The sequence below is a fragment of the Stegodyphus dumicola genome, chromosome 9 (genome assembly GCF_044657685.1).
Source record: "Stegodyphus dumicola isolate Sdum_Otavi_A_Nest chromosome 9, ASM4465768v1".
NCBI classification, from domain to species: Eukaryota; Metazoa; Arthropoda; class Arachnida; order Araneae; family Eresidae; genus Stegodyphus; species Stegodyphus dumicola.
Genome location: NC_140776.1, coordinates 75,622,501 through 75,635,919, shown reverse-complemented (window position 1 = coordinate 75,635,919; position 13,419 = coordinate 75,622,501). Strand labels below are relative to the sequence as shown.

General features: G+C 31.2%; 1 protein-coding gene across 1 annotated transcript in view; it reads right to left on the bottom strand.

Annotated features, from left to right (window-relative positions):
- Nucleotides 1-13,419, bottom strand: part of Myo10A (unconventional myosin 10A) — a 388,389-nt gene that overhangs the window by 80,464 nt on the left and 294,506 nt on the right. Inside the window, exons 43-45 of the mRNA XM_035365884.2 lie at nucleotides 12,964-13,057; nucleotides 11,954-12,004; nucleotides 7,284-7,404 (exon numbers count right to left, since the gene is read on the bottom strand). Coding sequence (XP_035221775.1) covers nucleotides 7,284-7,404; nucleotides 11,954-12,004; nucleotides 12,964-13,057 — 266 coding nt within the window. The remainder of the gene's footprint in view (nucleotides 1-7,283; nucleotides 7,405-11,953; nucleotides 12,005-12,963; nucleotides 13,058-13,419) is intronic.

Genomic DNA, 13,419 nt, shown 5'->3' with positions numbered 1-13,419 from the left:
TGCATTGTGTCATTTTAAGCACCTAATTAGAAGGGCGATGCGTCCAGGTAATGTCTTCCGGAAGCCTTATTCCTATCTGGAAATCACCAGTGTATGTCGTGCTCACAACCGTAACGGTACCTTAATAGTGTGGGCCACCTCACGATTTGGCCGGATATGCGTCATCAATAAAACGGATGTTGAAATCTCTGACAGCGAGAAGAAACATTGTTGTAATGTTAGGAAACAGTACACGGATTCTTGGGGATAGAAAAGGGAGTGGCATTTACAGAACAGTTAATGCACATCAAAATGTTGCATCAAATCCGAGAAGGAAGGGGGAAAAAATAAAAACACCTGTAAAAAGCAAGACTCTGATGCTGTTCTTAGCAGCATAAATAATGATGCAAGAGCTGTGAAATAATGCTTTACTCAGGCTCGGATGATTGTTGCATCATATTTTCTTTTCATCTGAATAGCATGCCGATGAACTACTTGTTACGCGGGATGGTCAAAAGAATTATTTCCATTTAATGTATTTGCACCAAAATAGTAACAGCAATAATAATAACAATTCTGAAAATACGATTTTTTTTCGCCAGTGCCTGGGTGAAACATAAAGTAGCATAATAATATATGCGACATTATTTATTTCCCATATGCCATTCACATAGCGGAAGTAAAGCACTGAAATAAGTAAGATCGATCAGATTTGAAAACTTCAGCAAAGCAGATGAGACATGAAATCGTGAATTTGATGAGGATGATAAATTTACATTATATATTTTTATCATCATCTTTTATGCTTATAATATATATCTCTTTTATGCTTATAATATAAATGCAATACAAAAAAAAAAAAAAAAGTAATTTATTCAAAAATTTGCTTGTTATAAAATAAAAATAATTCTCTTTTCCGTTATTTGAAACACAAAGAAAGTAGACCTTACAGAATTTATTTCACTGAAATTAAATTAACAAATTTTGTGTTTGAATTTCTTCTCAAGATTCCCCTTTCACTGTTTGTGGACCATCAATTGTGGTATCTGTTTGTACCATGTATTTGTTTGTACACCAACGTAGTCTACAAAAAATTTACTGAGTATCATCAGTGATATATGAAATGCAGAATATGTTATGAAGATAATTTAAAAAGCATTAAATGAGAGTGTTGAGTTTTAATTTGAAATTAATGTAACTAAACTATGAACTCTAACATTTCATTTTTAACTACCACAACTCAAGGAAGAGAAATGAAAAACGGTAATCAACAACAAAGTATGCAATCACGTTACGAATAATCAAACTGATGCTCACTCTAACTTTTACTCACACGTCCCTCACTGAAAAACAAATGCTAACTTCCAAAGGAAAAGTAATTTTAAGACTACACTTTCACATAACATAGTTAATTTTTTTTTTTTTTTAATTTTGGCTTTTTGCTGCAAATTAGCTTATATTTTATTGATAATTTTAGGTTATTAAATACAGCTTGGGGAGGGAAGAAATCTAGTTTTAATATGAGCACTCAATTTCTCATGAAATTCAAACCTAAGCGATTAAACCATATTCTAGGCAAAAGATTATCTCATAAGGTGAAGCGAAAACAAAGTATTATTTTTGTGTACCTTAACTTCGTTATTCTAGGTAAAATTAAAAATAATCGATATCGAAAGTCTCAAAATACATAAAGAATTTAAAAAGGGAATTATTTAACGTTATGATAGAAATATTTACACCTATGAGCAACCACATTAAAAAACTTCTTATTATTTCCAATTAAAGTTCATTAATTAACATGTTCCTTCTACATGCAGTCCAATACTTACCTCAATAAAGGTATATGCGAAAGTATTAAAACCAGCTTATGTGGCAGATTTGCGCACAGTCAAGAATGTTTCCTTATTTGCAAATAAAATCACAAGGTCATCAATATTGCCTTGAATAAGGATTTCATAAAAGCTGCACTTCATGTTTGTGGAACTCAAGGTGGGCATTCTAGTGCATTACGCACTGTGCTTGCGTTCATAGTTTGTTTATACAGCTGTTATATATTTCTAATTTATGTTACTCAGTGATTCATATGAAAGTGAGCTGTCGTTGTTGTACAAAAGTCTCTAGTACGGAAAACAAAAATACCGCGTTTGTTGTAAGAACGATTCATTCGCTTGTTTCAACAAATGTAGTTATTAAAAAGTTCAAATGGAATATTCAATCGCTATCACATTTTAAATCCAAAACTTGAACTTTCTAGATTTTGAACCAATTCGGTACATTATCATTTTGAATTTTTCTGGATATGTTCAATAACTGACAATTAGAAAAATGAAATTTTTAAAAATATTTTTACATTCCTCAAATTATCTTGAGTATCTAAAAATCTGCACAAGAAAAAATCAATAACTATCGTAACAAATCAAAATACTGTGAAAGTTTTTCATGACAGAAATGGAATGTGACCATTCTTATATCATTGAGTTTAAAAATAAACTAAAATTAAGTGTTTGAAATTGCATTTGGAATCAATGTTATCTTTTCTAAAATTACTCTCATATGGAAAATGAAAAGACTTGGTTACCTTCCGATTACGAAACATATTTTTTAAAATTTTCACTCCTAAATATATATGTGCAGAATGATAAGTTATGAAACATTTATAGCCAACATTTTTTAGAAATGCAAATGTAACCCTCTATATCTCAATTTGATTATTTTTGTATGCATACATTTAGTTTCAGAGTCAATAATATATGACGTAAATCAAATAATCATGGCTAATGTAAATCACATAATATTAGATGAGATTTAATAACATAACTAATGTTAGGTATAAACTGATAACAGCAGTAGAAAATGAATGAAATGAATGAAAAAAAATGAAAAAGTGAAGAAATAAATGAAAAAGTAAAGTGAAGAAAATTTTTAGCACATTGACATTCTAGAAAAGTATGTTGATTTTAGATAATAATAATTTCGATTGAAGTTATTTTATAAAAAAGGATACTTTACTTTTAGTGAAGAAAAGGGTTTTCCAAATGACCTGGTTATTAATTAATTTTAAAAGGAATTTTTAATCACTTCTTGAAGAAAATATTCTAGTAAAACCACAACAATTTTTTTTATTTTAAATTTTACTTTTTTTTATACTGAAAAAACAGCATGACACATTTATCTTAGTGAAAAATTCAGAAAAGAATTTTCTTGATTAATTACTAGCAGAACATTTCTCCCTTCGATAAAATCTTTGCGTTGTAATAGTTGAAAGGAAATGAGTAAGTTATAATTTAAAGTACATTTTCAATGAAGGAAACGGATATACAATATACCTTTAATGTTTGTAAAAAATAGATAAAGTGTTCTGTAGTGTTTAATTTTTATTTGCTAATTCCTTTTTACTGCACTAATTTTGGTTATTCTAAACATTCTGAATCCATTAAAGTTTGCAAAAATAAAAGAGAATTTTATATATATTTTTTTGATTTATTTAATTACAGCAAAGCACACGAGGGCTATATGTTTAAGACGAAGGATGCCTCCATTGAAGAGACTTTCTATGGGAAACTAGCTCTTATTCATGTTACACATGGGAGCACAAAAAAGCTCATGCAGCCAGCCCGTTCACCTCCAACTGAACCGGGTCAAACTACTAGCCTTCAATGAATTAAGAGAGAAAATATTTAAGAATGTGCTTGTGCTAGTAGGTAACGATGTAACTTTAGGTAAAATTTCGCAAACTTTTTTCCCTTTGAATAAAATATTAAAGCAAACTGTATTATTGTTTTACATACTATATCTAAATACCAGTGCTAGAAACAAAAAATATTTCATTGATAAGTAAATAATGAGACTAATATTATATGAATTTTCGCAAAACTAATGAACAATGCATAAGGCAAGTTTTAACAAAGAGCTAGAACAGGCTACTCTTGAAGTCTCATCAAAATTTTTCATGGTTTAACAAAATCCAATTCATTTTAAGTTAAATAATTCGCAAAGAAAAATTATAACTATATTTGTTTTAAAAAAATTCAACTACTTCAGATTTCAGCAAAAGAAATCTGGGGAGAAAATGTCTTCAAAAGAAAAGGAACGAAAAGTAAATGAACCTAATTCTTTGATCTGCAAAATTTGAGCGAAATATCATTAGGTATAAAGTTTCAAGTAATAATATCTCACTGGTTAAAGTAGTGGTAAAAAGCTGTAGTAAAGTATTTTCAATAATAGTTCCAAGTTTCACTTTAGAAACATTTTAAAACATAGATAACAAATCTTTTGAATGAAACAAAGGCCCAGTGAGTCTCAAACACAGTCGAGTGGCACTAAAAAAAAGAAAGAAGGAAAAAAGAGAGAGAGATAAAAGAAGATTACAATAATGAAAGCCTTTTTTTTTTTAAACAGAAGGAGATTTTTCATCTAAACAGTCGGATCCCTCCTTTTCTTCTTTCACTGAACCAGTTTCCCTCAGAAAGCCCTCCACGAAGGCGTCCCTTTCCTTAGGCAGTACTCCTCAAGTGCTTTGCCGTAATTAAATTAAATATACCATATCTTTTCTTTTCCTCATCATTTTCCGCTTGCACCATCCATTCTACTTCGTACAAATACTCTTAAGTTAAATTAAATTTGTATTTATTTTGTCTGTTTAGAACTGTGTTTAACTTTTTGGATTATATTTAATAATATCCATGAGTTAAGAGCATGTGTACAAAGTATTGTTGTAAATTATAAATAGAAATCATCTGTGGTGGAAGAATGGATTAATCCATTTTACTTTTATTTATGTGGAAGAAATTGCGAATATTTCGAATGATGAACGGCCTTCAGGAAACGAAATCTAATATTTTATTCTACCACATTATATGGAAACATATACTACAATGTTATTGGTAAAAGATTTTGAGAAATGTACATTCGTGTATCTGTAAACATATATTTGAATTTTATAAAATAAGTAAATTCTAGCTTTATATATGTCAGCATTACAGAGTTCTCAGTCTAGCGGCGAACTGATCCTAAATATGAAATAAAAATTAATATCCACTGTACCGTATTGAAGCAGGCATATGTCACTAGATAGCAGCACTAAAATACTAACTCATTTCTGTGTTTGAAGATAAAAAGTGCAAATCAATAATTATTAAAAATACTGTTAGAGTTTAACACTTTCTAAGTTAGCGATCCCTGAAATATCGCTTGAGGTTTTTTTTTTTTTTAAAGAACACTTAAATTTCAAAATCAATGCGATATCATAAACCTTTTGATTCTACACATCTTAACAGTATACTTAAACGCTAGAAAAATATTAAAACTTAACCTCATTTTCTCCGTATTTCATGAAGAAAGAAGCAATCAAACAATCAAATTCAAGCTCTTTTTATTTATAAAATAAAGAATTTTAATAATTTATGAGAAATAAAAGCTTAATTTAAAAAAGAAAGAACCTGAAACATTGAGTTATTCCACCTGAAATTTTTAAAATGATCTTAGTTTAGACGCGCTTTATGGAATAGCTGAAGTCGCAACAGTAAAGAGTCCTGCTTTCCACAAAGCTTTCAAATCATTAATTAATTTTAAAAACAGTTAAGCATGCACATTAAGGTAAGTAGCCCCTATTTTATAAATCTGCAGTGACTTTGTTATCGAGGGAGTAACAACAGGTATCCCAAAAACTTAAAACTTCATATTCAAGATTTTTATTAGATTAAATACGTCAGAAGAAGACACTTTTTTTTATTGTTCCAAATAGCTTCTTCTTTGAGACAAAAAAAAAAAAAAAAAAAAAAAAAAAGGAAAGTTTTCAGATTTTACATTAGGCTCGCAGAGGCGTTTTTTAACGTTTTGTGTATTACCATTATTTATTAAATATCATGTTCTTCGCACTTAAACCATAAAATTCAATTCAACGGCAATATCGCAAAATAATTTTAAAATGAGCATACCTTCAGAATTTCCAATACAGAGTCTCGCGCGTTGGAGATAATTTTTTTTTTCTTCCTCCCGCACAGTGTTATCATTGCTCGCTTTGAAATCGTTGAGTTTGTTAATCAAAAATTCGTTAAAGATTTACAAAATATGAAGTAGCTAATAAAAGAAATTTCAAATTTGGGCTTCTAGATCCCCATATTCAGTTACGTTATTCAAAATTTGGTGGCTCTATGTACCGCTGTTTTATCACAATACGAGAAACATATGTAGATTTATGCAGATTCTTGATTATTTAATTTCTTTAAGTATAATAACAAATATATTTCTTTAAATATATAACAGAGCTGTATGGCAACAGTTTGAAAAGTGAACCGATATTTAAAGTTTTCAGTGCAAAATGCCAAATTGAAATTAATAGCCCTTCTGGGCTAATGCGCTTTGTGCGAAATAAATAAATAAATAAATAAATAAAATTACATTGTTTTTCCCAAAACTTTTAATAATTATATCTTAACGGTTTTAAGTTTATTCTTGATCACTTTTAAAAATTATGGTGAAATAGTTATGAAGAGTCTTTTAAGTTAAAACAACTGGGAAAAAATAAACGCTTTTAAATTTTAATAAGTGTATACTAACATTTGTAATAAGAAAAGTGAACTAAAGCTCTATCAAAATTTTATTAAATACAAAGCATAAAGCCATAAATTACTTCCCACTAAATTTAAAAGCCTAGTTCCCACTAAAAATACGTTTAAAAATTATATTAGGAAGAAAACTAAAATACAGCCTACAACTTTCACCTAATCCCCCCCCCTCCTACTTACACACTTGCAACAGAAAAATCAGCATGAGGTGACCGCTGTAGGTTGCTTTGATGATGCGACTCCATGTAATAACTGGTGTTCGTTGCGTATTACCTACTGCATACAGAACTAAAATGCATTTAATATAAATCTATGAGAAATCCCATTAACAATGATATTTAAAGGCATACAAAAATTTGTTGTAAGTAAAAATCCTCTTTACGTGGGGAGCTTGCTAGCGCCAAGAGTCTCTTTAGTCGAGAGTTTAAGAGCATTCTGAGTTCTTGCCTTGTCTAAAACAGTTTGCAGACTGAAGTTTGCTGACTGGAAGGAGTCTGCAGCGATTTCCGCTTATTTCAACATAGAAATATAACTTGTTAGATATTTTATTACAACAAATGTTTTTCTACAGTATTTTAAGCAATAAATTATTAAAATTCATCGTAAGGTCTAAAGATTCATTTGGCCTTTCTAGCATAAAGATGAGTTTTCGTTTAATTTCATACCTTTAAATGCTTTTTACTTTGCGTTACAGATTTTTCATGAAGAAATACTCTAATGAAGGTTAGATTGACTTACCTTTATCCAAATGCAAATTTCTGTTCTTAACCACTCGAATGATATCATTCTCTTTGAAACTCAGGAGAGTAGCTTCGCGTGTGACATAATCAGCAACAGCTCTGACGTATTCGTGACCACCCTGCAAATAGAAAAATTATTTTATAATTATTTTTAGTATCAAGCGTAGGATGTAATTAATGTGAATTGTAAATTATTTTAACGATGGGATTTCATACTAGAAAATTATTCCTTTACAGTCGACGAAAAAGAAATTGAATTTTAACTAGACAAAGTCTGTTCAAGGAAATAGTTATCGCGGTTTAAGAATCGATTTTGAAACCTTACAATATTCCAATTTCAAAGAAATAAATTTAAACCTAAAAATTAAACAGGAAAGCTTATAACGATTTCTTAACCATAGATCTTCAGAAAAAACAACTGCTGAGAAGCCAATTTTTGAAATCGTAAAGCTATAATTGAAGCCATTTAGTTTAATATCTACTATTAAATAACGAGGAATTTAAGAAACTTTTAACTAAAACCTCCGGTATGAAAGGAGTGTGTTGCCACTCTACAAAACGAAATATATTTTTCTTTCGAATTTAATCTACAAACTCAGCGATTTAAAGGAAATATTTTGCCACTACCAGAATTAAAATATTTTTATCTTTCACGCGGCCGTTTGTTGTCGTTCAATAGAGCATAAGATATTTCATTTTTCTTTCAAATTTATTAAGTGAATTAATTATTGTGAATAAGATTTCCCCATTTGAAAAAATTACATTGAACTACACTTTTCACAATACTCTGCATAGAAATGCTCGTTAGTAAATCTCCTAGCATCTGAACCTTTATCTAAACTATTTTAGTTGATTTTTTATTTAATATTTTATTTTTAGTTAAGTACACATTCATACATTTCGCTCTTCACTTTGCGTACCACCCATGATCCAAAAACCAAGATAATTGATATTAAAGACCCATGTCTTTAATACCAATTATCTTGGTTAATTTTTGTAGCACAGGAGTAGAACTTTTTGCGTTTTGTTTTTCACGAGTACAAAATTTCTTAAATATAAGTACGGAGACCAGTTGAACGTTGAAAAAATTAAATTCCGCTTTTTTATTCAAAATTATTAGTCCAAAGGGGCTTTGTCTCTGAAGGACTATTGTTTTCGTTTTGCGATTTTGCGTTGAATCATTACAAATGCCCGTTTCACTTTTCAAACTGTTGCCACCAAATGTTAGAATCCTGCATTATAATTGAAGAAATTAAATAATGAAAAATCTGCGTAAATGTACGTATATTTCTCGCACTGTGATAAAACAGCGGTACATAGAGCCATCAAATTTTCAGTGACGTAATCCTCCTACGAATATGGCATGTGGAAGACCATTTAGAATTTGGAATTTGTTTTATTATCGATTTCATATTCGATTCATATTTCACATTACGAATTTTTGAATAACAAACTCAACGATTTAAAAGCGAGCAATGGCAACACTCTACGGCGGGGGGGGGGAGCCTTTTTATCTCCAGCGCGCGGAACTGTGTATCGGAAATTCTAAAGATATGCTCATTTTAAAATTATTTTGCGACATTGTTATTGAACTGAAATTTATGGTTTAAGTGCGAAGAACATGATATTTAATAAATAAAGGTAACACATAAAACGTTAAAAAACGCCCCTTTGGGCGTAATTTAAAATCTGAAACCTTCCAGTTTTTTTTTCTTTCTTTAAAATTTTTTTAAATTTGACAACACAAAAACATGAATCTGTGTTGTTTAAAACATTATGGTACTTCAAAGAATATGGCTGCGTCGAACGGTACCGTAAATAAAGCTAGGGTAAGTATTTATAGCCAGGGTAAGTATGTGGACATGGTGTGTGCATTTTTTCCCTCTTTTTAATAATAACTTTAAGATGGATGGCCACGCAAGCGGCTAGTAAATAATAGAAACTGTAGTTTGGGTATTGTTTCCAGAATTCGTAACAGCGATCGAGACCGCTCTGCGAATTTCATTCCAATTTGCAAGCGAAAAAATCGTCTTTAGGAAACATTTAAATGATAACATCCGAAGTACAATGGGGAAGCCAGAGGAAAGGAACAATTTCAGGAGAATAGCCAACGTCCCATGAACACTGTACAATGATATCTTTATATCGATATAGACTAAAACTGGTACTAGGCATCGGAAGCTAGATATAGCGGTTTACGGGTCCTGATGGCTATAAGTAGATTATTGTGGTCTTTTAACGTCTGCCCGTCAGCGCCACTAGTAGAGCAAAGAATATAAGGGTTGGATAACTGATCAATGGAGTAAGTCACTGCACTGTTAACTTATGAGAACAAATTCAGCCTCAGTGATGATTCTAAAAGTCAGCTAATCTAGTGCGAGGCAGGCACATCACCCCATTAATATTTTCTAAACAGTTCGAAATGGCAGTCGAGTTGTTCTCATCTTGTGAAGCATTATGCTGAATAGATGAGTAGAGATGCATCTGGAAGAAGCTGGTACTGCAGCCAGTGGTAGTTACCGTCGAAGGATAATCCCACTCCTTATGCATTTGTTCCGAGGCACCACTGATCTCGATTCTGTTTTTAGAAATGATAATGCAACAAACCTAATATATTGCGAGTATTGGTATACTGTTGGGAAGTGAAGATATAACTGGAATGGATTAGCTTACTGACTTCTCAAATATAAATTCTCTTAAATATTTTCGGGATATTTTGATAGAGGTCTTGTGATACATCCAAGCAAATTCATTTACAGTTGTTGAAAATGGAACTCAGAAAATTAGGGATAAAGTAATCAGAATAATTTATCGACTACCTTTTTCGAAATATGCATATGAAGTGCAAACTTCGACATACCTCACTATCAGCGTTCTAGGTAATCACAAGATTAATACTATACTACAAGGTTTTCTCTTACGGGACATCACTGATGTCGTCACTAACACATAGTCTCCTTAAATGCAAATTTTCCCTACTCCCTTTGTGGCTTCGTTTCTCTTACTACTCTAAGTCAATTATTGTCATTCAACCCAAGCGGTGGAAAGAGCCTCTAACCTTGCTTGTCTGCTGACATCCCTGAAAACCAATTTTTGTTTTTATTAACTTTTTGATAACGATTCTTTTGTTTTACAGCAACCAAAGTAACGTAAGCCCTCCTGGGAAATGTTTGAACATTTTGTATTAGTTATTATTACATTAGTTTTCTTCATCACTATGGTGCACTTTCAATATTATATATATCAAACAATACAGTTACAGTCAAAAAATTTCAAAATATGCCAACGGCAACACTTTATTATTAAAATTGATCAGCCTCTTGAAAAAAAAAAACTATACATAGCGTTGGAAAGCTACATGTGAAACGAACATGTGAACGACATGACGAAAGCTGCCAGCGTAAAACATTTGCAAAGAACCAATGACAACACAAAAAAGGAGAGCGAGAAAAACTTTTGTTGGAATTACAGGTTTTCAAAATGCTTTCAAAGAAGATAACGCTTTGCATTCCGTAAATTTTTGGCAACAATGGTGGAAGTAACATTGCAGGAGGAATCTATATAACTTCGCGTTTTATGGCATTCTTCAATTCTGACAAACCTCCTGGATTTGACGTGTACACCTTAGATTTCAAATAAGTCCAGAACCAGAAATCAATTTTTGTGGTGTCGTTAGTGGCCACGAACTGCACAGTTAGTGGAGCTGACTCTACCCTAAAACGTCGTACAAGTTGAAAACTTGCGTTTCGAATAAAAGTTTTTTCCCTCTCTTCTTTTGTATGCATTGGTTCTTTACAATGTTCTTTTTTGCAAATGTTTTACTCGGCCAGCTTTCGCCGTACGTGTATTCTAACACCACTTATGTTTTTTAAATGCACTGATCAGTTAGTGCAAGGAAAAAATGGTGCTGCCGTCCGAAAATTTCGCAATTTTTTCACGATAACAGCTTTATTGTTTTAAATCATTACAATCTCAAATGACAATATCGAAAATTTCATTTAGGCTGGTAGAGTGGATAGCCGTTAGGGTTCATACATCGAAGAAGTTTTTTTATTACTATCCTGTATATACATATAGTTTATTACATCTAAACAATTATACTTTTTATTGTAGTTAAAAGTTTTGTTGTTTCTTAAGTTTCGTATGTCGTCATACATCCATTTATGTTTATTCATGCCTATAACAGACTTATTGAGGACTACAGAAAAAGAAACTTTGTTCAGAAGTAAGTTTTCGCAAGCATGTCGGAAACACAGAAAAAAGTGTAAGCCCTAACTGTGTGAACTAGAATATTAGAATCTTGAAGATTATGCCGGTAGTTTTCCATAAATTTGGATTACCTTCTGATCAACAGACACAGGAACTTGATAGCCTTCTAATTATTCTTCATGAATTTTGCTTCAGTACTTATTTTCGAAACTGCGTTCTGATTTCAAACATGCATCGGACTTTGCACTGAATTTTAAAGATGCAATGATTTAAAATACTAGTATTATTCCAGATTTTCCTTAAGAATGTATTCTCATTTACTGAATCTAATAAGAGTTTTCCTTAATACATTATTTTTTTGTTGGACATCGGTCTCCGAACCATTCATTTATCCACATACGTTAATTTATAATCAAAGAAATTTATTAAAAAAATAAAATATAAAATGCAAATACTTACTTGAGCAGCTTCCACACAAAACCGCTCAATCATATTTCGAATTCTTTCGGCCTATAAAACAAGAAATATAATTAAAATTTATTTGAAGCAAAATATATATATACATATTTGCCCATTATCATTAGTTAATCATACAAATGATAATGCCACGTTGATGTTTTTCTTTAATTGAAAATAATTTTAAATTTAATTTTAAATTAACTGAAAATATTTAAACAGTATTAGCAGCATGGTAGGAAGCAATAGCATTAAATAAGGTGAAAGTTTAATTGTGATACAATACTCAAGATCAAGTTGTATTGGATTGTTGAAGTGGTGCCCTGGTGTTCCTCGAGGGTAAACAGCCACTAGACCTAGATATACTGGCTGATCAAGTACACCCTGCAATGTTGCATTTTTACCCTGATTGCAACGGATACTTAATGGACGATAATGCAATTATACATCGGGCCAGAAGTATTCAAAATTGTTTCGCTGAACATCAGTCTGACTTCCAACACCCCTAGCCACCGCATAGCCTGGGTCTTAACCCCATAGAAAATGTATGGGATATGGTGAAAAGACGCATCGGACAGCACTCTCCTCTTCCATCTAATTTGCAAGATCTAAAAAGCTGCATAGCCAAAGCATGGCTCTGGACGTAAATGCAGTCCAGAAGCATGTAGACTCGATGCCCAAACGAATCAGAACAGTTATCTGTGTGAAAGGTGGTCCAATAAAATATTGGTCTTGGGTTTCTAATTCAATGGCCAATGTGTGTAAATATTTATGGCAAAATAAGGGAAGAACATATTGTCTAATAAATATGTCTAGTTTGAATTTATGCTGACTGTAAATCAAAAGTTGAACCAAACGTTAAAGTGAAAAAAAATCAAAGTTTTATAACTAATTCCTTTCGCTACACAGAAATTATTGCTAGAACGTAATCGGAAACTTTAAGAAATTTTAACTACCCAGCACCAATTTTTTTATGTTACGTGAAAGACTGCAATAAAAAATTTTCCACTTACTTTGTGAGAATAAAGCGTCATCCAGCCGCCGTTTCGTAATAGTATCTGAATTGTACTGCTCCTCGGTACACTTACTTCAGCAATATCTTCGAAACTAAAAAGGAGGAAAATAAAACATTAACATGAACGGCTAATGAAAAGTTGTAGTTTTATTTGTTATGAAAATAAACAAAGCCAAAAAAATGTGTTTTATTTCTTACTGATAGGTATTGATTGCGATTTTAGATCTTTTAAGTGTACTTAGAATTTTTAACTTTTACGTTTGTCTCTATTATATCATCAAATGTTACACTCGCAAGTTTAGTTTTAAATAAATTTATTAAGTAGGGAACATAACGTTTTACTAAAACAATTCAATAAATTCTTGATTTTTAATAAGAATCTTCTGAAAAATTCCTCAGATACTTTAACGGAGAATTAATTCATTTAAAGTGAAAAATGCACTTGAATAATATT